This window comes from Ictalurus punctatus, chromosome 4, assembly GCF_001660625.3.
Source record: "Ictalurus punctatus breed USDA103 chromosome 4, Coco_2.0, whole genome shotgun sequence".
Lineage (NCBI taxonomy): Eukaryota > Metazoa > Chordata > Actinopteri > Siluriformes > Ictaluridae > Ictalurus > Ictalurus punctatus.
Genome location: NC_071284.1, coordinates 1,754,404 through 1,779,003, shown reverse-complemented (window position 1 = coordinate 1,779,003; position 24,600 = coordinate 1,754,404). Strand labels below are relative to the sequence as shown.

At 41.3% G+C, this 24,600-nt stretch overlaps 1 protein-coding gene across 1 annotated transcript; it reads right to left on the bottom strand.

Moving 5' to 3' along the window:
• Window positions 1–454: 454 nt before the first annotated feature.
• On the bottom strand, window positions 455–24,399 carry syt9a (synaptotagmin IXa). The gene is made up of 7 exons (XM_047154641.2): window positions 23,870–24,399; window positions 18,939–19,389; window positions 17,462–18,014; window positions 4,054–4,174; window positions 3,313–3,484; window positions 2,714–2,843; window positions 455–1,317 (listed from the first exon to the last, which is right to left on the bottom strand). Exons 1-7 carry the CDS (start codon window positions 24,015–24,017, stop codon window positions 1,249–1,251), a joined length of 1,644 nt encoding a protein of 547 aa, XP_047010597.1. The 5' UTR covers window positions 24,018–24,399; the 3' UTR covers window positions 455–1,248.
• Window positions 24,400–24,600: the final 201 nt, after the last annotated feature.

The following is a 24,600-nucleotide window of genomic DNA, read 5'->3' as shown; positions in this document are numbered from 1 at the left end:
CTTGTTTTAGTTCCTCGTACGATTGTAGAATTTCCAAATCAATTCGTACCAGCAAGAAAAACCTAAAAAAAAACAAACAAACAAACAAAACAAACAAACAAAAAGAGATAAATCCATAAGTCTCTTTTATTTTCTTCAGTTAGTTGCTTTAAATATGAGCTTGCAGAGGATTCGGTGAGATTTTGCGCCTTTGTTTCTAGATCCAGCAGTGTTGTTGAAATCTAATAAATAAAAGCTGGGTATTGTTATGATAGAAATATTTTCTGTAATATTTTTTGAACTTGGCATGGAGCCAGTCAGTATATGTGTATTAATATAAATATTAAGAAAAACTTCACCCAAAACTAACAAAAAAAAGCTTTTTTTATTATTATTTTTCTTTTAAGAAACAAGTTTTTAATAACATGAATTTCTTTTCTTTTTTTTTTTTTTCTTTTTTTCCTCCTTATTTTTTTTATTTTTTTTTTAACCCACAAAGTAAATAAATCATCAGCAAATGGAAGCAACAGTTGACAGAATTCACATTGTTTCATAACGAAAAACACTTTGGACTGAACCCTATCCTGAACACATATCATGCACTTTTGAGTAAAAAATTAAAATAAATGTCATGATATTAGGATCTATGTATGATGCAATAACAAATGTTACAATATCCATTAAAAAAAAAAAAAAAAAAAAAAAAAAAAAAAAAAAAACACAGACATGTTATCAAGTTTACAGACATCCATACGTTTGTACTTGGTGACTCAGAAATCCTTTTTTAATTTTATTTTAAATGATTATTATCTCTATTTTGCACGGATTTCAGTGCATAACCATGTAGCCCGTGTACGGATATCCCTCGGAAAAGGGAGCGACGTGTACCTGACCATGCTTTCGGACGCTGGGTTAAAAATACACAACATCAGACATGTGCTTTTCGTCCTCCCTGATCGGTGGCCTATGACAACTCGGGCTACTACAACACCGGGAAAAAGAAAAATACATCAAAACACCCCTTGTATATTTTCATATCACCATATTTCATAGAAAACGACCATACATTATGTGACCACTCAACATGCAGCTGAAACAATCAAGTGTTCCCATGCAAACAAGGGATTCCAGAGGCAAACCGTGTTCGAGTCTCTTTCCCAGAAGAAACACGTTATCTGCGGCGTAGCGGCTCTATCGCCCGGCTTCTCGGGTCTTCTCGGGACGGAGCCGAGCGCCCTCTCGTGTTCCAGGACAGACGCCATAATCGCTCTACGGGGACGGAGGAGTCTTGAGAGAGTTACACGAGCCTGTCTGACTTCCCCCGCCAGAACCCTGGTACTGAAGAAGCGAGGAAAGCGGAAATTAATATCAGACGTCATATTAACATCTATAGTTTAGCTGAAGTATTTAAGATTTTTGGATATTCCTGAAAACGATGCTTGACGGTGGTCGGAAACATGAATAAAATTTACTTAGTCTATGTGCTATATAAAATCTTTGGAACCCTTTTGGGGTTTCTCTGGTAAAATTCTGCTTGCTTGTTTGTTTGTTTTTGTGTTTATTCGTCTGTCTGGGTGTTTATTTGTTGGTCGATTGATTGATCGGTCTTCTTGTTAGGATTTTCTTGCTAGAAATGTTGCCAGCTCTGCAGTAGGGAAGAATTGGCACAGTTAATTACTGTGGTATGATACATGGCTATTATCTTTAACCGTAAGTGTAAGATTTAAATAAATAAATAAACAAATAAATAAATAAATAAATAAATGAGTCTTTATGAGCTCTGCATCGATTGCAATTCATCCTTCCAGCTCTCTTCTATAAAACACACGCACTCGTACGGACAAGGGCTCTTGCTGATCTGAAAACCGTTAAGCGATCAAATATCACAGGGAACGCAAGATACGTCCATTCTTTACGCTTTCGAGTCAGGGGTTAAACGTTTTAAGGTTTTGGAGCTGAGGGCTTGTTTAGGGACGAGAAAATCTGTGCATGAATAACACAATGCAGTCGCACCAGCCCCGCCTGCGGGACTGCACTAACCATCTGTTGTGTGAGAGAGACGATTTGTTCTTTTTCCCCGCAGGGCAACGCACAAGTCCAGAATAGATTCATTAACATGTAATATGCCAGATAGATCATTATATGAAGGCACGGGAAACAAATAGTGCTCACGGACTGCGTTGTTTTTGTTTGTTTTGTCCCCCCCTTTCCTCTCGTTTCTATGCTAACAAACCATTATTTTTCTTCCGAATCTCAAGCATGAATCTAAAATAGTGGCACTTCAGTGGGAAAAAAGAAAAGAAAAGAAAAAAAGTAGAGACGGGGTTTGGAATACGAGTTTAGCGGGAGACGGATGAATCCTGTAAGGAGCGTAATAACCTTGATTCAAATGGCATGGGATGAAAACTGCAAAATAATAAATGGAGCCCCCTTTACAGTTCAGATTGCAATCACAAAGCTCAGGAAAGAAAAAATGAGAAGAACCCAGACATGAACATCACCGAGGAACCGGCGCTCTTTCAACATGCTTTATTTATTTATTTATTTATTTATTTTTAAATCTCTCGATTTATTCTACAAGAACACAGCGATCGCACTCGGGTCCGAGAGCGTCCGATGGAGGTGATCCGAGTCCGCTCGACCGTAGTGAAAAAGCTATTTGACTCTGAATCGACTCACCTGGAGGTTTGGAGCGATATATGTTTCGGTTCTTTGGTTCCTGAAACACGCTTACCTCGATTAGAGGGTGCCAGCGAGCGATGGGTTTACGAGGGTACGTCAACATCTCGTTCCAGTGGTCCCTGCCCAGACTCTCACCGTCGTTACCCACCCGACACACACCTATGACCTCGTTGTGACCTACACTGTGAAAGGATCCACGGACAAACACTCTTTACGACAGGTTTCTTGATTGAAATAAATATGCAAAGGTAATTACAATTACAACGTAAAAGCTCACAAACCGTCTTATGATCATGTACATTCATATTAATGCGCTCGTTCTAATACGTTACTGTTTCTATAGTAACGGCTCGTTCACAGGGTGGACGCTTTATATAAACAGACTAAAACCGGTGGGTAATTGTTGCTACGACGTGAAGTTTTCCGCAAGGTGTCATTTATTTAACATTTATGGAAGGAGTCTCCAGTGTCAGAGGTAAAACTATAGCTTTACGTTTTCCAACATCTTCAGGACAGAACGAATAAAGCGAGGTAAGTGAGGAAACTAATCTTTATAGCTGCTGTAACCTAAGTGAGAACAGGAACGGACTTGTTTCTAATGACTGAGTGACAGTACGTCTAACACAGAATGACACGAGTGTCGTGGCTCACCGATCGTAATCCATCACAGCTATCAAAAGGCTAATCTGATCGATGTTTTCTGGTGGCACGTCGAATACTATAGCCTCATTGTAAACAGGGTTCAGGGTGTTCCGCTTAGTGGAGGTCTTCCTCTTCTTTAATCTCCGCCCTTCGCACATGAGAGAGACTTTCACATAGGGGTCTGGAGAATGAGAGTGAGAAATTAGAGTCAGAGGGGAAAGGAAAAAAAAAAAAAACGAAATCCTGTTTAGAATTCTTTGGTATTTATATCTGGAATAGTATTGTTTGCTCTTAAATGCGCTTTAGATGATGACTGGTTGAGTTGAGAAATAGAATTTGTTGATATATTACATTTGTTTTGAATTTAAAGGCATGCCATATCTCTGTGAATTAGAGCCCTCGTAATAATATATCTATATATCAAGGTATTTGATATTCTCAGCTCTTTTAACTCGGTTGAAAATGATGTTTTTGGGAGGGGAAAACAAAAAAAAAAGTTCAAACCCTTCACAATAGATTTAAATGAAATGATCATTGACTTAATTATTTATTTATTTATTTTTTGCACTACACTCGCCGAGATAAATACCATTCCTTGAAGATTCTTTCTAAAAGGAAGGCCAGGCATTCATCTTAACTTGTAGAGCAGGTGTTTAATGGGGTGTGATGCTCACTCCACCACCAAAAATTTAGGCTTTCTTTCATTCCCTCAGTGCACAATGATCTAAAATCCTGAATGCGTGCTCGAACCTGAAGCTCCGGTGATGTCCATGGCTTTCAGATTGCGGGCCTTTATCACTGTGATGGTCAGCCGGCCAGCAGTGGGCAAGTAACAGAGCGAAAACATCAGATCGCCTAGATCCACGTTGTCCTGTGAACGACAGAATGAAGAACGATGTAAATACCCCTTCAGTCACTGCAGTCATGTTGGGTCAGCGGTAAGCATGTAATTAAAATTCAGCACTAACGTCCATATTGATGTGAAGTCAAATCAAATCTCACTCCTGGAACCCAGAGCAAGACCGTAAACCCTAAATCAATTACATTATAGATTACATTTCTATTGTTGTTGTTGTTTTTTTTTTTTTAAATTGTAAACAAAACTCACCAACAACCGCTACAAAAAATGACATCTTAGCAAGTAGAAATATCTTAAATATATTCAAAGGTATCTAGTATCTTCCATGATGAGATTACGATAAATTATATATAAGATCATTTCGCTTCTTTCTAAAAAAATAAATGTGTAAAATTCGGAAAAATGGCTACCAGTAGAACAAGACTAAAAGTGTGTTGTGCTGTCGTAGGTAAATAATCAACAGTGGGGCGGTCTAATGAAGCGTAGTCACTGTTACAGCACCCAGGCTGTTTATTTTCCTATAACTGCACGTCCTGAAATGTTTATTTTTTACAACTTGTCAATAATCATACGTTTTTACTATTTAAACTATGACACGTTGTACATTTTGTTCGTTCATAGTTACACTGAATGTTACGAGTTAGTTCCTGTTATGACTTATGTCATAGCTACGGACATTTTTAAAAAAAATTTTTTTACTATTAAAGTTAATAATAATAAAACAAACACGACATGTCGTATTACTGAGAAACTGCAAACAAATAAATTAATTAATTAACAAATAAATAAAAACTCATCTGTCCTGAACTTACAAAGTTACGGCTTTACCGCTGACTGATATGAAGCACTGACGCTGGAGACTCCTTACACAGTAAATGCTGAATAAACATCTTCTTACATAAAAAAAAAAATCGTACAGTTTTGTGAAGATTTATGTGTACGCATCCCGATGACAGAAAATGAATGGATACTTCCTGACCGATCAAAATCGTGAGCTCGACAGCACTGCGGTGTAATAAATGTTCACCTGTAAAGCTGGGGCCTGTACAAGGGTCTGACGGAGCTAATCACCTGAAATCCTCTTGATTGGCAGGCAAGGAAAGGAGAAAGAAAACATTCTGCCCCCTGGAGAAGAACCAAGCACATACAGATGTGTTACAGCTGTTCTAACACGTGTGTTAATTGCCGTCCGGCTGTGCGTTCCACGGAGAGTTCCTCTAAGGAAGCCTGATATCCGAGCTGAGCAGTGAGAACCCGACCTAACTGAATTTCTAGCTCACACCCGAACTATAGCGCTTCATTCGTTTTTCACACTATATTAATAAAATAAACCCCCTGGGTTTAATTTGTTACTTGCCGATGTTTGTCCGTGTCATTGGTTTAACTGAATATGTAACGGAATACAATATCAGAGCCAAGTTCTCCGTCATGCTATTTAGGTTATTTTCTCAGCGCAGTCCGTTCAGGTGCTAGCCGTCACCTGTGAGCGTTTTAAGTTTTAAGTAACGCTGTCCATGTAGGAGTTTTTCAATTGCGCATAGATCAAGACAATAAAAAAAACACTCGACTTGAAATATGCTCCCGGAGCACAAAGGCGAGAAATTAAAAAACGAGAAGTAGGCCAGATCTAAGTAAAAAGCAAATCACATCCTAATGTGTTGGGAATACAGTGAGGTTGAGTGTCAGCGTCATGAACGGTTCTCGTCGTGATCATCACGGTAATTTAGCATTTTTGCAAGTTTGTCTCAGTTTAGCAATCTGGAATCCACCCACGTTAACTGGCTGCCAGCCGGAAAAAAACAGCACTTTAAGACAGTAATACACACAGATCCTAATAAAAATGCAGAAACAGGGACAGAGGTCAAACAACAACAAAAATAAAATTTAAAAAATACAGATCCTAATAATACGCAGAGAAGCAGTTCAGAAAGAAAATTAAACACAGCGTGTCCTAATAATAATACAGAAGCACGTCAAATGACGACAAACATACAAACAAGTAAGCAAATATTTCCTACATCTGGCAACGCAATGGCAATAGAGGAAAATAGCAATGCTGACGTCCGAGTTAGCTGCAACAAAGGGTACGACAGTGGCACAGGACTTATTGCACCTTCTTAAAGATGTGGGTTATGTTCCAAGTTCTTCCAGATCAAAAAGAACTTGGAAGGCCCTGTTTACACTAGCGCGTTCTCGGTTTTAGAATGAAAACGACGCTCGTCCACGCTGGCGTTTCCGCCGTGTTTCAGAAACGATCTCCGTCCGCGCTACGCGACCGAATACGCACGTCACGTGACCATTCGTGCACACCGGGCATGCGCAGACGAGTGTAAACAGGAAGTTGGTTGCGAGTCCAAACCGGCGTTCCGTGTAGGGCTTACGCCGCCGGAAATGAGATCTGTTGGCGATGGCTCGAACCGTAGCTCGCGTCTTGCGCGTGTAGCGGCTGCAGGATTATAAAATACAGAACTGAACCGCACGGCGGCCGCTGAGAATGACGACAAAGCCGGCAGAGCTCGCGGTTCGGTCTCCGTGTCGTTGTGTTTACGATCGAGGTAGCGTAACGGTCGTACGGTAGGGGCTTGACGAATCGGGGAAGGATACGCGACGATCCAGAAGACCCGATCAGGGGGCGAATGTGGGCGGAGCCACGCCGTCGTTTTCAAAACGTTTCGGTCTGTTTACACTGTAACGCGAGCCCGGAGTTTTCAAACTAAAACGGGGGGTCTTCGGCGCTTCCGAAAGTCTCCGGAGGAGTGTAGACGACAGGCGTAACCGTAGCAACAGTTATGCGTTTTAAAAACGAAAACGCACTAGTGTAAACAGCGCCTCAGACTTCTAACACGGTGTAAATACTGATGATGTCCATTATTTCAGTAGGAACTCCTCAGTACATGTACTTACATCAGCTCTGAATAGAGTATTGTCTTCAGTAGATTATGAAGTACTCTATCTATCCATCTATCAATCCATTATTAGATTCCATTTATTATTTGACACTTCACATGCAAAGATGGATTTTTTTTTCTCCCCTTTGCATAAAAGTGATGAGAAAGTATAAGAAATTTGACCCACTCACTTTCTTGGGGTAGATTTTTACACCTCTCTTCTCCACTAGCGCCTCACCACCACTATTTATTTTTGAACCTAACAGTCGCATTAACACCTGCTCTCAAAATACCTCGGCTGCAAACGTTTTCTTACACTTATTCATGCTACTTTTCATAATGAAAGTGTTTGGGGTTTTTTTTTTGTTGTTGTTTTGGCACAATGATATTTTAAGTTTAATAAAGAATCCCTCAGTTATAGAGTCTTTAATGATGAAATGATATCTGGACATTTGTGAGCTTTCATTCGGACAGATATCATGAGGAAATGCTGGTCTTTGTTTGTTTTTGGTTTTTTTTAAATTATTATTATTATTATTATTATTATTATTATTATTATTATTATTATTATATTCACCCTACTGCAAATGTAATGGCCAGAGTTTCCCAAAACATAAGCGCTAACACTTGACTGCAAGGGAAACTACACGGGGTCTTCATGACACATTCATAGGAATTGCAAAGCTCTCTCATAGCGCAATGTGGAAGGGTTCAGACTGTAAATGGTGAAAATAGTGAAAATTTGAAGATTTATGTAATATGACTTTGTCTTTACAAGAAAGAAAGAAATCAATTATTACTAGAGGTTGAACATTATTTTATCATAATTATTTCCAGTTAAATCACCACATTACTAGGAATTATTGAACCTTTTAACAATTTCCCAATAAAGCGATTACCTGGTATTTGCACCTAGTTGTCTTCAACGTTCCAAACGCCACGGTCAGTTGTGACAGGTTGAAAATGAACAGAATGTAAAATAAAAATACTTTCTCTTACAAACAAACACGAAAACTACCCGGAATACTTGTATGTTGTCCGTGTTTTGACCTAGATAACATTGTTCCCTCTACTGACTTCCTGTAGCCGCCCACATCTGATTTAAACCACCGATGCTCACCTAGAAAGACAAAAACAGACCCTCACTTCCCTGTGAGCACTTCTCACACACCGCTCTGCATCAGCTTCCCTTCGAGCCTCGACTCGGCTCGACCCACCATCCCTCAAGATACCAGGACTGCATCATGCATCAGGACTTTTCTCTGTCCTGCGCCCAGGAGGCGAAATGAACGGCTGAGTCCCACGCTGTCTTCAGAGGAAGACTGAAGACCTACTTCATATTTCGCCAAGCGATTAAACGAGCACTTTTACAATTACAAAAACCATGCTTGATGGTATTTTTAGACAATGATTTATTTGTACCAGCCCGAGGATGCGCTTTTGATGGAAACTAAAGAGCATGCCTTTATAATATCATCTGCAAATGTTGCAAATGTGAACTTTTGTCTTAGCATTTCTTAAAAATGTATGTGTGATGGAATCGCCAGTTCACTAATGACCTGAGATGTCAACAAACAGTTGAGAAACACCTGGGTTAAATAAGTGAATGGATAGACACCAGAGATATCAGATACCAGGTGGAGACTTCGTGGAGGATGTCTAAAAGATTTGTGAAACTAAGAAACTTTCAATGTAAGAACTGGAAGTTCTTAACTCACAACAAGAACGCTACTGATCTCGGGTGGAAAACTTCAGCGCTACTCCATTTGGACAGACTGTGCTCCACTCCTTACTGCTTCGGGTGTTGTTGTTGTTTTTTTTTTTATTATGAACTTTACTTCAAGAAGCTACAGAAGCATTCAGTGTGGTGAACTTTTTGGCATTCCTTTGAGCAGAAACCCAACGCTGCTCGTCAGCCTGAGAATGTCATCTTCACTGTGAAGCATGATGGTGGTAGCATCATGTTGTTTCTATTAGCAGGACCTGAGGAATGGGCAAGGGTTGAGGGTGGAATTGGATGGAGGGAAATTCTACAGAATTGAGATTTACCTGGAGGTACGTCTTACCACAGAACAATGATGCTAGGTGCACTGCTAAAATGACACTCGAGTGGTTCAAAACCAGGACCTGTGTGTTAGAATGGTCCAGTAAAAGCCCAGACTTTAATATGATTGAGAATCTGTTGTAGGATTTCAGAAATTACCTCTCACCAACAATGGTCTCCATCTTACCTGACAAAGTATAAGAAATTTTGCCAAGAAGACACTGGATGTGACAGAGAGATATCCCAGATGACTTGCAGCTGTAACTGCAGATGAAAATGCTGGGGCGTTGGGGGGCGGGGTTACTGCTGCAACCAACAAATGTCTGCATTTTAAATGTAAATCAAGTGGTACAAATCCTCATGAAGTCCATTTCGATTCCAGGTCAATGTAAATACTTATGAAAGCCCCTGTAATTTAAGACAACATGTCTAAAAACAGTGGTGCGAGTGTGTAGATGTATATGAGTAATACGAGTGAACTAACAGACAGAGCGATCAAAGACCGTTTGCCTGAGTCACCCTTGAGACTAAAAAAAAAAAGTTGATAGGGATGAGGTTTGTGTGCAGTTACATCATCTGAGCCTCGGGGAGCACAACATTCTTCTTTAATTCTCTGGTTGCACATCGAAGCCAGACAGCTAATCTCCTTCTGACACTGACCAATAATATCTTAAAGCTCCCTCAAGACAATTACACAGCAGGGAGGTAAGGAGCGGGGAAATGCGGTGAGATTAGAAACCACTTCCCTGCGGTTTATCTCAGGTCACTCTCGGCATGGAGTGACACTTCTTCGAGAGAGGAAAAGGTCAGCGTGGTGGCATGCTAAGATCAGTGTCGAACAGAAAGGCAAAACATGCTAAACAGCTGCAAAAGGGCAAGCACTAGTGACGGCTGGGCGGGAGAGGTAAAAAAAGTTCTCTCAGTAACTCGGGGGCATTAAAGCCTTATGCTCACACACAGGAACACTCTCGCGGTGAAAATGAATATACGACACCACTCGCGATCGGTGTCGTATCACGTTCCGCAGGCGCGGTAAAGAGTCGGCAAGCTGGAAAAAAATAGTAAGGAGATGCAGGCAGATGGTAAAGAAAGCAACTACTTTCTGAGTGTGAAAATATTGCAGACTAGAGGAAGCCAATTCTGCAGTCCACACCACAGGACTACACTGGGGAAAGTGCTTTAATGGCGCATTAACACTTTGATATCACGTCGTACGAAGTGGAGAGGTATGCGCGACAGTTTGTTTTTTTTTTTAAACCCGCTTTAAAGCCCACTTGATCCCAAGTTATTTTTGCTGCCTTTTAAAGCGAAATAAAAGCTACCGTAAACGATTCCGTGAGCTCCGTCGTGAGCCGTGCTGTGAGAAAGAGCACTTTCAGAGCCGCGGGTTGCGCATCACTATCAAAACCCGGTCAACTAGTTTAGAGTCAGGTCTGCGGCAAGGTATGTGGCGACTCAAACGGATAGATCCTGACACGTCTCCGGTCGGTAAAATCTCCCAGACACTGCTGTAGACATCACATCCTCCGTTTATTTACCTCCATAAACGATAATCATATAGCACTTTTATGCAAAGCGCTTTACACTGGTTCTCATTCACCCATTCACACACACACACTCACACACCACCGGTAGCAGAGCTACCACGCAAGGTGCTAACTTGCCATCGGGAGCAACTCGGGGTTCAGTGTCTTGCCCAAGGACACTTCCGCATGTGGAGTCACGTGGGCCGGGAATCGAACCGCCAACCCTACGATTAGTGGACAACCCGCTCTACCACCTGATCCACAACTGCCTTAAAAAAAGTACCTTTTTTAACCCCTTTTTGGTATCATCCCTAATACTGTTGTAAACCATGTACGTATTTAATGTTAGCTAAGTCAAACACACACTGTGATGAGTTTCAGGCATGATCTCTGGGTCTCAGTTCTGAAGGTCTCTAGTTTGTGTCACGATGTACTGGAACCAAAGTTGACATTCATCATTCTTTATCGATATTTCCGCGTGTGTATATATACTATGCGTCCTGTATCGTTAACCTAAGAAGCTTTCACCGAACGATGGTGTCGGCGTGACGACTTCCTGGGACGAGACGAGAGGAAATCAGCCAGCGCAGGGTCCAAATTCTGGGTCTGTGACTGGTATCGTGACAAAGAACTTAACACGCTGATAGATTTTCATTTCACGTTAAATAACTGGAAACATTCTCCATTTACTGCGACAGAAAAGCGAGGACGCGTTCTTTCAAACGAGAAAAGAAGCCAGAAAACGTATCCCAACAAAAAAGAGAAACCCGACGCCGCTCATCATCCTGAGAATGCCATCTTCACTGTGAAGCATGATGGTGGTAGCACAAAGCCAAAACATTACTAAGATGAAATGAGGAGAAGGAGGCGGGGCTTTCGGGGTTTCAGTTAATATTGGAACGTTCCATATTCATATCTCGATTTGCTCATATACCTTTTTTTTTTTTTTTTTGCGAACAAAAGAAGATTGTATTGAAGAGCTCCGATGTAAAATGTGTGAAGGTGCGCAGGTCTGCACGTGCATGCTATTTTCATTTCCTCTTTCCTTTGGTATCATGTTACCGTATATCCATTTTGTATTAAATAATCATCATGAAATAAGACCTTAATGGAAGCAAGCTATGGCGTCGAGCTGCAATCTCTCTCATGTTAACCTCATAAGAATATCAAGGAGTTTAAGCTTCGGAAAATATCGATACTGAACGATTTGCATGTGAAGGTAACTAAGCGTGGGCTTATGGTCGTGAACAAGCTCCTCAGCTCAATTTCATGGCAACGTTAGGTCTTGATTTAGTTTGGAAATGTTTGAAAAGAAGAGGCTCGAGACCGAGACTTCGATTTTAACGGGCATGCTGTGTGAAATGAAATGCACTCGTGCTCACACGTGCGATAATAATAATACTCAGGGCTGCGGCATTATGTAGCCATAACGGGACTGGAATCGAGGTTAGTGTTACTTCTGACTTTTCCAACCGTCCGTAGTAAGCTTTCTGTGGTATTTCAAGCACAATTAAACTAGATTCTGCTAAACAATAATTGTAAAACTGGCATACCGAGTCTAAATGCGATGTATGTGCAGTGCACATGGCAGCGTGAGAAGTGCTTTGAGAGAGGATGGTGGGGGAAAAAAATGAGAAGTCAGCAAAAAGAGAACTGAGAAATAATTGGTGTGTGGGTGATTACTGAAGTCAGGGTGCTAACATAATGTGAAAACATTCACGCGTGTGTATGTATTTTTCTCAGACCAGCATAACCAGTGTTATGAGGTCCATAGCATTCTACCAGTTTATGCTAATTTAAACCTGGTGGGTTTTTGTTTCCTTTTAACTGTAAAATGTACAGTAGTAGGGCATTCTGCATACTTTAGATTAATTATACGCACTAGTGACAATGTCCTCTCATACAGTAAGCACACCTGTTGATCCATGCATTTGTATCAGTGATTAGGTTTACGTACAGTCCCATCCAAAAGTATTGGAACGACAAGGCCAGATCTATTGTTTTGTTTTTTTTTGCTATACGTTGAAGACATTGTGAGTTTTTCTGTTCAGTCGCCTTTTCAGGAGGTGAAATGCTGATCAATTGGGTTAAGGTCAGGTGATTGACTTGGTCAGTGTAAAACCTTCCACTTGTTCCCCCTGATGAAGTTCTTTGTTGTGTTGGTAGTGCTTTTTGGGGTCATTTTCTTGCTGCATGATGAAGATCCTCCCAATTAGATTGGATGCATTTCTCTGTAAATTGGAAGACAGACTGTTTCTGTAGACTTCTGAATTCGTTCTGCCGCAAGCATCATGGGTTACATCCTGAATAGATGATTGATTATCACTCACAAGATTAGTGAGCCTGTTTCAGGAGCAGCCGTGCCATGACACTACCTCCACCATGTTTGACTGTCGAGCGTCTATATTTTGGATCATGAGCAATGAGTAGATCCATTTGTTCTCCACACTTTGGCCTTTCCATCACTTTGGTAGAGGTTAATCTTTTCGCTTTTTTTCCCTCAGCTTCAAAATGGCTTGCTTTTCTCCCATAGATGTCTCTCTGGTCTTCATGTTGGCTTATCCTTTTTAAACAACAAGTGCAGTCTCCATAGGTGAAACCTGGGGCTCAACCCAAGAGTAGACATTCAGAGTTGTTAAGTCTTTAAACAATCAATGTAACAAAGTACATCTGGGCACCATGAAACACCAATCAGTCGCATGTTCCAATATTTATGATCACTTGAAAAATGGGTGAGTTCAAGCAAAAGGTGCCATCAGCTGAAATTCTGGTGTCTTCTCATTTTCATCTTTTGATCTCAAATCAAAAGTCAGTATACGGCGAAAACAGTACAATTGTCCTTGCTGTTCCAATACTTTCAGAGGGGACTGTATTTTGTCATTTTGTTTGTGACAATTGACAAAATTGCCAGAGCACTTTTTTTGCTAACAAAAAAAAAAGTGATGCTCACATTGTAACAATAACAATGCCCTAGCTAGTATGAGCTAACTAACTAGCCTAGCTTGCTCCCCAGATTAGATTTGTTATCAGTAAGGTAGATTGGTGTAACTCTGGCGATGAGGAGGTTGTTTGTCTCCGTGTTGTTTCGGACGCAGAAAATCAAGAGCATTTGAGCTGTCTGTGTGACTTAAGTTAAAGTAGGACGTCACATCGTGTAACAGCGAACGTCCCCAAAATACACAGACTGTTATCTTTATTTACATTGCACTGTCTGAGTATTGGTAATAAAATATTTTGATACATTTTCTGAAAAAGCTTCATTTTTTCCAACATTCGGAAGCTACACTTTGACCACTACTTCAAGAGCTTATTGCGGCTTATCGGGTACACTAAGCATCATATATACATACATACATTTGGCCCAGTATGTCTTATGACAGAACCTTAGACATTATTAACGTGATTTTTTTATTCTTTTGGTAGTATGTCACAATTTTTGTTATAATCTCACCTGACAATTCCACTCCACACCACCAGAGGTCCCCATCACTAGCATACAAGGCCACTTCTGAGCGTCTGAACACTCACCGGATACTCATTACGTCCTCATTTACTCACAGTTTATATTCACCTGGTTTTCTTTGAGAAGGTTTCTTTCCTGCTTCTTTTTTTGAGCCTTGCGCTCGTTTATTTTGCTTAGCACTCATGCTTTAAGACTGCCATTGTGTCCTGTTTATTTGAAACATAACTCTGGATGCAGGTTTTAGCTCTCTCGGTCCAATCAGGGGTGGATAAATTACTGAAAACTGAAAGTATAGATAACACGTCAATGTCTTAAATAAAAGTGGAAGTGTCCTGTCCAAAAAAAAAAAAAAAAAGTACTGAAGTCATGATAAAAGGTGCTACTTGCAAGTGTACCCAAGTATTAAAAAGTAATTGGTGGCGTTAAGACATGTTTCTTATCTGAAACCGCTAGAGTTTTATTTACTTTTTTCTCCTGAGAACATCATTCAATTTGCGATACTTCACGTTAGCTGGAATTTGACTTGCCACTAGCTAATTATGCTAGCCATTGGAATAGCTAGCTAGTCTAACCTGGCATAAAGCAGCTTAACATGAGCAAATTAAGAAAACTGTCCTCCACAAAGAAGGCAAAGCAGGCACCTCACTTTATACATATATTTGTTTACTCCAGGATCTGGCGGTAGGGCCGGGGCGCTCATTCTCAAGTTCCCCACTGCACTCTGGTGGATTATCCATACTCAAACGCACATCGAGCTAACTGTGTAGCATGAGAACATCACCGCAGATAACATGGTGATTATTCAGGATATTTTTTTAATACTGATGAAATGGTTTCATGCTAGATTGAAATGTTTAGATGTTAAATAGGGCCCATTAGCTTGATCTACAGCATACAGTCATTTGGAGAAGAGTGGACGAAGAGTCCTTCAAGATTATTTAGCTCTTCAAGTAGTTTGAATATTACAAGTATTTTCCACCACTGGTAACAATTCTCCAATGACCTATACGTAGATTCTAATGGTTACTCTTTCATTTCAGCGCAAACCATTTTTCTATCTCTTTAAAAGCTTTGGTAGTGTCAGACAATGTGCACAATTGATTTGTCATGCTGTCATTAGGTCGACTGACAACTGGCACTGTTTAATTGAGTCACTTGATGAATAATGCATTCTGGGTGCTAATTAGATAAAGGTCATCAGCACGAGATAAATCAGGAAGGCTAACGGCACACCGTATCATCATCATGCGTGTAATTATAGGCGGTTAAACCTGAGATTTGCTGCAGGTTTTGGTCGGCGTTTTTTATTGTATAACACGAAAGTCGAAGTTAAACTCGAACGTCCCACGCTGTGAACTAAGGCTAGGGCTAAACAGAGCAGGATTATTTATTTCCTATTCAAGACGTCGAGACAGGAGCTGCATCACCACCCACACTGTTTTTAACTTGGGTCTTGGTGGATGAGCCGTACGCGCTACGGTATGCAACCTGATGTTAAAGTGCATGCTAATGTTTTAATCTCTCGTTTAGTTGATCTGTATCATTTTAAACAAAGCGGTAAATTGTACCTACCGTTACTGTAAACGTAACCGAGGATATAAACACCAAGCAACAGATTTCTTTTTTTTTTTTTTTTTTTTTTTGCCTTTGTGAGACGTCTTTCATCCGTGCTAACGTTGCTTTGCGAAACTGCCTGGAAAAAGAAAATCGAAGCTGACAGGTGATCAATTTGACCTATTCCCATCCCATGTCCTTGTAAATAATGTATACTTCTCAGAACGTTCACAGTTTTTTGATAAATATCTTTGCAGTACCCTTGTATAATTTGATTTATATACCCTGTAAAAATGGTGGCCTTACCATTACGTGGAACACACAATTTTTTTTTTATTTTATGGAAAGCTCAATGGAGCTCTAAAGAGATGAGCAATAAGCAGTCTTTTTCCATGATAGCGGCCATCTCCCCACTCCGACTCTTATCTACCTCGCAGAAATGCTTATATCTTAGCAGGAAACTAAGCCATTCAGCCAGAAAGATGGAGAACACCTACGAGTATGAAGAGCAAAATGCGAGCGAGAAAGCCATAATGGATGGATGAAAGACGGCTGAAGCGAAGCACATAAAAGCTCCAAGAAAGAGAAAATGGGATTTTTTTTTTTTTTTTTTTTAAATGGAGATTTGTTCTATGGAGGAGGGAGGAGGAGAAAAGAGGATGGAGTAGGAGGAGGAGGTGGAAGAGATGATGAACAAAAGAGCGAGTGAGCGAGAGACATGGTTATAGGTAAGGAAAAGATGGAATACAGGGTCATAAAAAAATTTAACTGGTCTAAATGTGCAAAATAGACCAAATTAATTAAGTTAGACTGTCGATATTTGACATCTCTTGTATTATACTGTGGAATGGTTACCCCTTTCACCACCACACAGACAAACTTCCATAATTCATGTCCATGGGTCTGTAATGATTTCCTATCGCACTGAACAGAAACATCACACAATGCTAAAGATCACCAACGAACCCATGTCTGTATTCGACTCCGCCCAAAAGCCGTAGAAAAACTGATTCCAGTCAAAACTAATGTTCAAAAAAAAAAAAAATTCCTGACATTTTGAACAATAAATAAATAAAACAAAGAAATAAAGCAAAACAAATATTACCACCTTCATAACAATAATTGTGCAGTGTTGATCGGGCAGTACACTGCATTCTTCAAAGAAAATTTGAATAATTTCCAATTAGCATGCTAAAGAGACTGTCCCTCTGGGAGGAATGCTGGTGTATTTACCATTAAGAGAGTTTATCAAGTAGAACCGCATTTATGGACCCAAGAACCCTTGAGGAACTTGAGGCATCGAGTATGGCCGTATGTAGTACGGCCGTATGTAAAAGGTTTCCATCTAGCAGGCTAAAGAGGTTGTCCCTCTGTGGGAATTCTAGGGTATTTATGATTTAGGCAGATTACCAAGTAGAATCCCTATAGAAAACAAAGACCCCATTGAGGAACCATGTCAGGCATCTAGTATTTACATACACTACATTATTAGGGGGGGGGGAGTCCCAAAACGCATGCTAAAGAGGTTGTTAGTCTTTGGGAACAGTGGAATATTTAGCATTTAGAGAGTTTACCAAGTAGACCCCCATTTAGGAAGCCAAAAACCCTTAACAATCCAAAGAACTCTTGAGGGACCATGCCAGACTGTAGTGTGCATCTATATTTGATTTGGCAGGGCATTATGAGAATTTTATGCTACAATGCTACAAATCACTGCTTCTGCCAAACTTGCGAACCATACGGTAGTTTGCAATTTGTTCATTCCATCAGAACTTTCACTGAGAGTATTAGTAGTGGATTTGCCATATGTAGATGACTACTTACCGAGGAGACGTACTGAATATCCCTGCACAACTTGGTCTCCCGTGGAAAGTCCACCAGATCCAAGAAGTTGTCCACTACCACCTGTCCGATGATGTCATGCCGCGAAAAACGGTCAAAATCGTAAACCGTGAAGTGGAGCTTTCGTGTGGGAAGTTCGGCATACGCCACGGGGAAGAGGAAGACCTCATCAAAAACTGGGTTCAGAGTCTTTCGATGCACCTTGGTCTGGTGCTTGGTCTTGCGGTCAGGAAGAAGGTAGATTTTAACATAGGGATCCGAGGTCCCAGAAAAGTCCTTGGCAGGAAGATCTTGTGCACGGTGGATCTTGACTATGAGCTGCTCCAGATCGCAGTCGTATTTCAGGATGAAATGGATGCGGCCACAGGTTCCCCCTCGACCGCTGCGGTTCTCCTCGCTGTCTAACGAGCGCTGCTTGTACAGCTCCGGTTTGAGTCGGCCGAGACTCATCCCTGTCAGCGAGTCTTGCCTCTGGAACTGGGCTACCATGAAGTCAGGGTTGGACTGGTTCATGTGGCGCCGAATGGAGCTTTGCCTAGAAACATGGAAGAGAGAAGAAGGATCAAACCTAAAGAACTTCCGCACTACCGATCCAAAAAGAAAAAAACTGGTTTTGCTTGTATTTGGTTTAAAAAAAAAAAAAAAGTTTTACACAAGTTGATATTTATTGATGTATTTCAGTGGGTAGTTATTAAGTTATTATATGGGTTTAATCTAAAACCAAATCTCAAACAAGTCTGCGTATAAATTATGCCAAATTGGACCTAAAGGTTCTGTCTTCGTACAGTTCCGGAATTAAAGTTAGATTATGTTCAAAGGGCCTCTGTGAAATTTAATTTAAACTAAAGGGATCCCAAACTGCAAAAGCATTGAGAACCCTTTCGAGATCCTCTGCCTTATGTAATCCATTACACTTTTCAATTATTCAAAAGGGAACAAGAAAGAGTTCTTCAAAGGTTTTTAGCTTCCCAAAACTTGGAGCCCTCTCTATAGGAAAGGTTATAGATTTATTATCTTCTTTATAAGAATGTAGACAAAGACCGTTCCATATAGCAGCCTAAAGGGTTCTTTAGTTTGTCCTTGCATGGGGACCATAATACATCAGTGTGGAATGCGATAACAGGATTTCAATTCCAAATATAGTTTCTAGCGGAATCCCTTTTAGAAAGCTAGCGCTATTGACTTTTAATGTAATCTTGTTTGATTAAATGTCACTTGCTAGAAAACAAAACGTTTAGAGTTCTTTAACTTGTGGGAACTCCTAACAGTTCTATAGTGTTTCCTAAACAGAGAGGGTTCCAAGTAGAGCTCCTTGGACTTATCAAGAGTAAAAGCTTTAATCATCTAAACAATGTGTGAGAACTTTCAGCAAACTCTGAGCCAATTAGCAAGGAGCCCATTTTGTTCAGAGTATACTGAGGTATTATTACTTCATCACACTCTAATGAACTTGACTGACCGAACACAAGTCGAGGACGGATCTGTGATCTGCCTCTGCATGCGACCGCTGCCACAGATGCCGTTCTCCCCAGCCTTGGACTCTGCCTCCATGGCAATGTCAGGTGAAGTGTGGCTGATTTTCAGAGCTGTCTCAGGCACCGGGACGGGCGGAGGAGACCCGGGTGCTGGCGGCGAGACCGGTGTTGGAGGCACAGTCGTCTCCTTAACCACAGAGCCTCGTGGTTGGTTCCGGCGGTCGAGAGTGGCGTCCACGTCTGTGTAAATGGTCTGCGGTTGAAGTGGTGGAGGAGGTGGAAGAGGGTGCTCCGTTTGGCCCTCTTTGGTTCCAGGAGAGAGTCCTCGCTCGCGCCATGGGATCCAGCATAGCTTCCAGGATACAAAGAGTGAAACGCCGAACAAGGCCAGTCCACAGGCGGTCACGACCAATGACAGCAGGCTCACCGAGACATCTACAGTGTCAGACAGAAAGCATTTTGGGAATTGGTCATCAAAATAAAACCTCTCGATGAGCTTGACTGCTTATAATTACGCAAGTGCAAGACAAGGTGTGAAGGGAGCTAAATTCTGCGCTGGTGCAATGCTGCAGAGAAAGCTTTCATTTATTTTGATGTACTGTACATATCATTACAGAGTAATGTCTCATTTAGTTCAGAATAGATCATCGGGGCAGCTGGTATGAATGTGCTAGCAGGGCTCTGTCTTTCAAAGATAAAAAGATCTCAATATAAGGTTTCATTTTTGCCATTTATTTTGGATTACTTGCTAGTGAAATGGATCGTTGGGGATTTCTGCGAGCCCAACACCACCAGTATAAGAACACACAAGATGTCGGGTGACTTCAAAGTGACACGCCCACTAATTTTTCCTTATGATGTTTTTCATACGGCTTCTGGGGAGTCTATGGCTCAGGTGGTAAAGCGGGTCGACCCCGGCCCCTCCACATACCAAAGTGTCCTTGGACAAGACACTGAACCCCAAGTTCCTCCCGATGGCAGGCTAGCACCCTGCATTGGTGTGTGTGTGTGTGTGTGTGTGTGTGTGTGTGAATGGGTGAACGAGAAGCCGTATAAAGCGCGTTGTAGAGCCACTAAGGTTAAAAGGCGTTATATAAATGCAGATCATTTACACACATCTGTAACACATCATCAGCAATAACTGAGAAGGCACATATGAAATATAGTTGCAGGAGTAATGAACGTGAAAAGGGTCGATTATTTACATGGTCCTCCTTTTATTTTTTTTTTATAAATATATTTTGGAAGAGAAGAATGTCCGTTCAAAGTCCAAATTACACAAAAGGACCGAACTGTTGGTTCAGGTTAGAATTTTCTTGTCTGGTTTTCTGAGGAAGCATGGCATGAAGCCAGAAGAGCTTTTACAGATTTGAAATCATGAATATAGCTGGCAATTTGCTTGTGTGTGTGAGAGAGAGAGAGAGAGATGGGGAACACTATGTCTGTCGTATTTATTATGCCAGCGATGAGACGTTGATATTGAATTGCTCAAGTCTAATAGTTTCAGTGTTGAGCTATTGATGGATATAAGATTTTAGCATCACGTGTAATATCACCATCCATTAGTGTTAATCATTATATCATGATTAGCCATTAGTCAAAAGCAAAATCTTTTGTCTTTTTCCCTGCAACTGTCTAATATTCTATTCATATAAGTATAGAATCACTGTGTGTGTGTGTGTGTGTGTGTGTGTGTGTGTGTGTGTGTGTGTGTGTGTGTGTGTCAGAGTGCACTGATGAGTCTTAACTTGCTCTAACTTTAATTGAATGCAGGATATTAATTAGGTCCATGCCATGTCTCTCTTCATTAACTTAAAAGAAATGGTGGCAAGTTTAATTAAAAATTTAGCAAAACCCGTTTAATTATATGCACCCTGCCTTATCTCTGTCCTGCATCCCAAGTGGTTTGCGTTAATGTTCTTCTTGCAGGTCAGAGGAGTGATTGAAGTGGAGACAACGAGGAAAAAAAGCGTATCGGCGTCTCTCCGAGTGTCCGAACCGGCCATGTTCTCGGTGTTCGTCTCCATCCTGCTTTTATGTGTAACGAAAAAACGTGCAAGGTTCATGTGACGCCACCAGGAGAACGCTTCTGAAGACTTTACCTTTAAAGCATGCGGCATGAGTCCTGCCATTTCTCACAGAGGGAGCGCCGAGGAACAGTGAGAAGGCACGACAAAGTCTGTGAAGAATCTGTCTCTCTCGACTCCGCACGGGACGAAAAACCAAATCTACGGCAGATACGCTCGTCACTGCGTGGTTTTTGAACAATTAGAGCTTTTAATGCATTTTAATACATTCTAGCTGTGTCCAAGGAGAATCATAACCAAATAAGGACCAATCAGGGAACACGTCATTACTCAGTGTATCAAGAATGGAAATTTATATAAAAAAAAAACAGTGGACCAGCGCCCAGTGACAAAGAGCATGATGGAAAGAACTCCAGGTCAGAGTTTCTGATTTCCACTGAAACCACCGCTTGGTCATGTGACCTGTGGTTTTGGTTTAATCCATCGGCGCATCGTAATCGACCCTGAGGCTCCACTGACCACAGCATCTGTGTGAGAATGTCAAAACAGCTATCAAGCAAACAATTACTCATGTTACACACCACATTACACATGTGGCATGAACCAACTCTATTATTACCACAGCGCTGTCGAATGCTGGATTCTGATTGGTTGGGGGTGTTGATTAATTTTCTATAACAGCAGCTCCGACAGTAGCACGGCTGCAAATTACAAATTTATATTAACGTTCTAGTCGGTCCGTGGTGGATTTCGCAGAATTTATCGTGCTGCTTTTTTTTTTTTTTTTTGCGCAGGAAAAAAATTAATGACTTTTTTTTAATTAAAAATTAAATGACTACAGGTCCTGAAATGGTTCCTTCTAAAATTAAGACAATGATAACCAAAAATTTAAATTGTTCACTGAATATAATCAAAAGTACAAAGAAAATCACTCTAAATTCCTGTCTATGATTGGTCCCTTCCTGCACACCTGCCTACGCAGAGATCTGACGTTACACAGCTACTCTAGCTGGGTTTTCAAAGACGGAGCGATGGCAGGAAAATCTGTGGAGAAAATATTTTATCTGATTCTGCAAGCAGCAAAGAAGTGTTTTGGTTTTATATCTACCCTAGGCTTCCTTGAAGAAAGCGTAAGCGATCATTCAGTGGGGTCCAAAAGACTGAAACCACATGGAAAATCTTGGATGGATTTATTTATTTATTTATTTATTAATTATGGAAATAAATGGAAGGTTTTCGAAACCTTTAAAGCAACGCAAGCAAATTTTCAAGGTCACGAATAATAAATATTCGTGATTCGGCACTATTTCTAGGTCTTTATTTAAATGTGTGATATTGACCATGTAAAAAAGTTCAGATTTTCCTCATGTCTAATCTCTTCTATCGCAACGTTTGATCAGACGACAGGACACGCTGATGGATTCGGTCTCAAACGGACCGTAAGGATTTGTACGAAGTCGTGGAGTCCGTGCCGGCTCGAGTGCACACAAAAGGGGACGTACCGAATACTCGGGAACTCCCCAAATTCCTGTCAATATTTCAAAGGTTCTACTTTTCACTCGGGTTGCTGTCAGTGTCATTTGCGATGAACATTTTTTTTTTTTTTTTTTTTTTTGTATTAAATTAGAAAAGAATGCACAATAGGAGCATTTAGACCGCCAATAATTTATTTTAATTGACTCTGGAGTTGTAGAGCAAGTCACCTGCAACACCACCAGATACTTGGCTAAATGAAAAATCGCAGTTATGCAGCGGATACGACCTACAAATATCATCACGCTACGTCGAACAGGCCAAAAGTTTGTGGACACCTGATCATCACACCGATACATTACGTGGGCCTTGTCCAAAGTTTGGAAGCACACAACTGTATAGAAAGTCTTTGTAGGCTGTAGCGTTACAACTTCCCTTCACTGGAACTAAGAGGAACAAACCTGTTCCAGCACGACAACGCTCCTGTGCACAAAGCGAGCTCCATGAAGGCATGGTGTGTGAAGGTTGGAAGAACTTGAGTGTCCTGCACAGAACCCTGACCTTCAAAACCACCGAACACCTCACCGCCTCTCCTTTTTACTCCAAGACAACAACAAAAAAAGCGTGTCATGTTGCTGACGAACTCCTCCCATGTTGGTAAACTGTTACAAAGCACTGACACTGGAGACTCCTCCCATAAATGTTAAATGAACATCTTACAGAAAGTGAAATTACCAAATCGCAAAAAAAATGCACGAGATGGGGGAGGGGTAAATAACTCAGAACTTAAGTATCCATCTACAGATATTTATTAACTACTACAATGATTTAATCAGAATAAAGATGTCCCTTTATGTTTTTTATTAGTTTTCCAAACATCTCAGTACTGCCTGGAATGATACACTCGGTTCTGAAGCACGGTCCTCGTCACTTACACAGGTCAAACGTGATGAAGGGAACCGGCTGATCATCAAACGCACACCAAGGAGGCCACGAGAAGAGCTGCTTCAAACATCTAGGCCATTTTTCATTCATTATGGAGTCTAAGATCTTTTTAAAGGTGCACTGTATTAACATTTCCAGGTCAAAGATCTGTCTTAAAGGTACAGTGGTACCAGGATGTACCCCTGGGGGTTCCACCTGAGACTCCGGGACAGGTAGGGTTGGTACTATTTGCAGTTAGAGTGATCATAAGAGAGACGACAAGCCGGGAATGATGAGATTTGAGAAATGAGCTCGAATATTTCCGTTTCTCCAGTGCCAGTGAGTGCATGTCGTGAGCGAACCGGAACCCCGTGCACCGGCCAGCCTCGCGCTACAGGTAGTCTGTCACGTGCACTCTCCAGAGCTCACGTCTGCGGCACGTCAAACGCAACAAGTCGTTAACGCAAACGAGACACAGGAGGAAATCTCACCTGATTCGGAGTACCTCGGTCTGGCCAGGTCCCGGAAATAGTAAATGAAATCCAAGCAGTTCTCGTTCTGCACCTCCCCTCTAGAGCAGAGATCCGAGAGGAGCTCCAGCGCTTTCTGGCAAATCTCGGCCTCCCTGTCCACGGGCATTGCCCACCAGCATCCTCGTGAGTAAAGAGGCGCGATCCACGGCACCGATCCGCACCTCTCTCTCTCTCTCTCTCTCTCTCTCTCTCTCTCTCTCTCTCTCTCTCTCTCTCTGCTGTACCCACCCTCTTTCCCGAGATGCGCGAAAGGGAAAAAAAAATGCTTCAGTTCATCATCAAATCCAAAATGTGCAGGTCGCGTTCTCACCTTCCCTCGATATTTTGTTTCCCTTTTCCTTCCTTCTTTATTTTTATTTATTTATTTGTTTATTTATTTTACACAGAGATGATGCTGTGTCCGAGCAGGCGCCACCGGTTGAATCAGTGGGGTGAACGCGTGCGCGCGAGACTCCTCCGATCTTGCTGAGCTGTCCACGCGCACCACGGTGCTGAGAGAGGGAGAGATAAAGAGAGAGAGAGAGAGAAATGAAAAGAATGAATATGGGAGGCCGTTTAGATCAAAACATTCGTGAAACGCCTGCGCGCACGCGCACGCACACACACACCTACGCGCACACGCGCACTTTTGCATATACCTACAGTATATGAAACACTTTCTCATGCATTATTTATTTATTTATTTTTTT

What these genes read in the sequence shown, in the direction of transcription:
- syt9a (XM_047154641.2), bottom strand. Translation starts at nt 24,017, where the DNA reads ATGCCCGTGGACAGGGAGGCCGAGATTTGCCAGAAAGCGCTGGAGCTC. An exon ending in ATATTCAGTACGTCTCCTCG is followed by an intron (nt 4,175 to 17,461) that starts GTAAGTAGTCAT and finishes TGTCGTTCACAG; the next exon opens with GACAACGTGGATCTAGGCGA. An exon ending in GCTGGCACCCTCTAATCGAG is followed by an intron (nt 1,318 to 2,713) that starts GTAAGCGTGTTT and finishes TCGCTTCTTCAG; the next exon opens with TACCAGGGTTCTGGCGGGGG.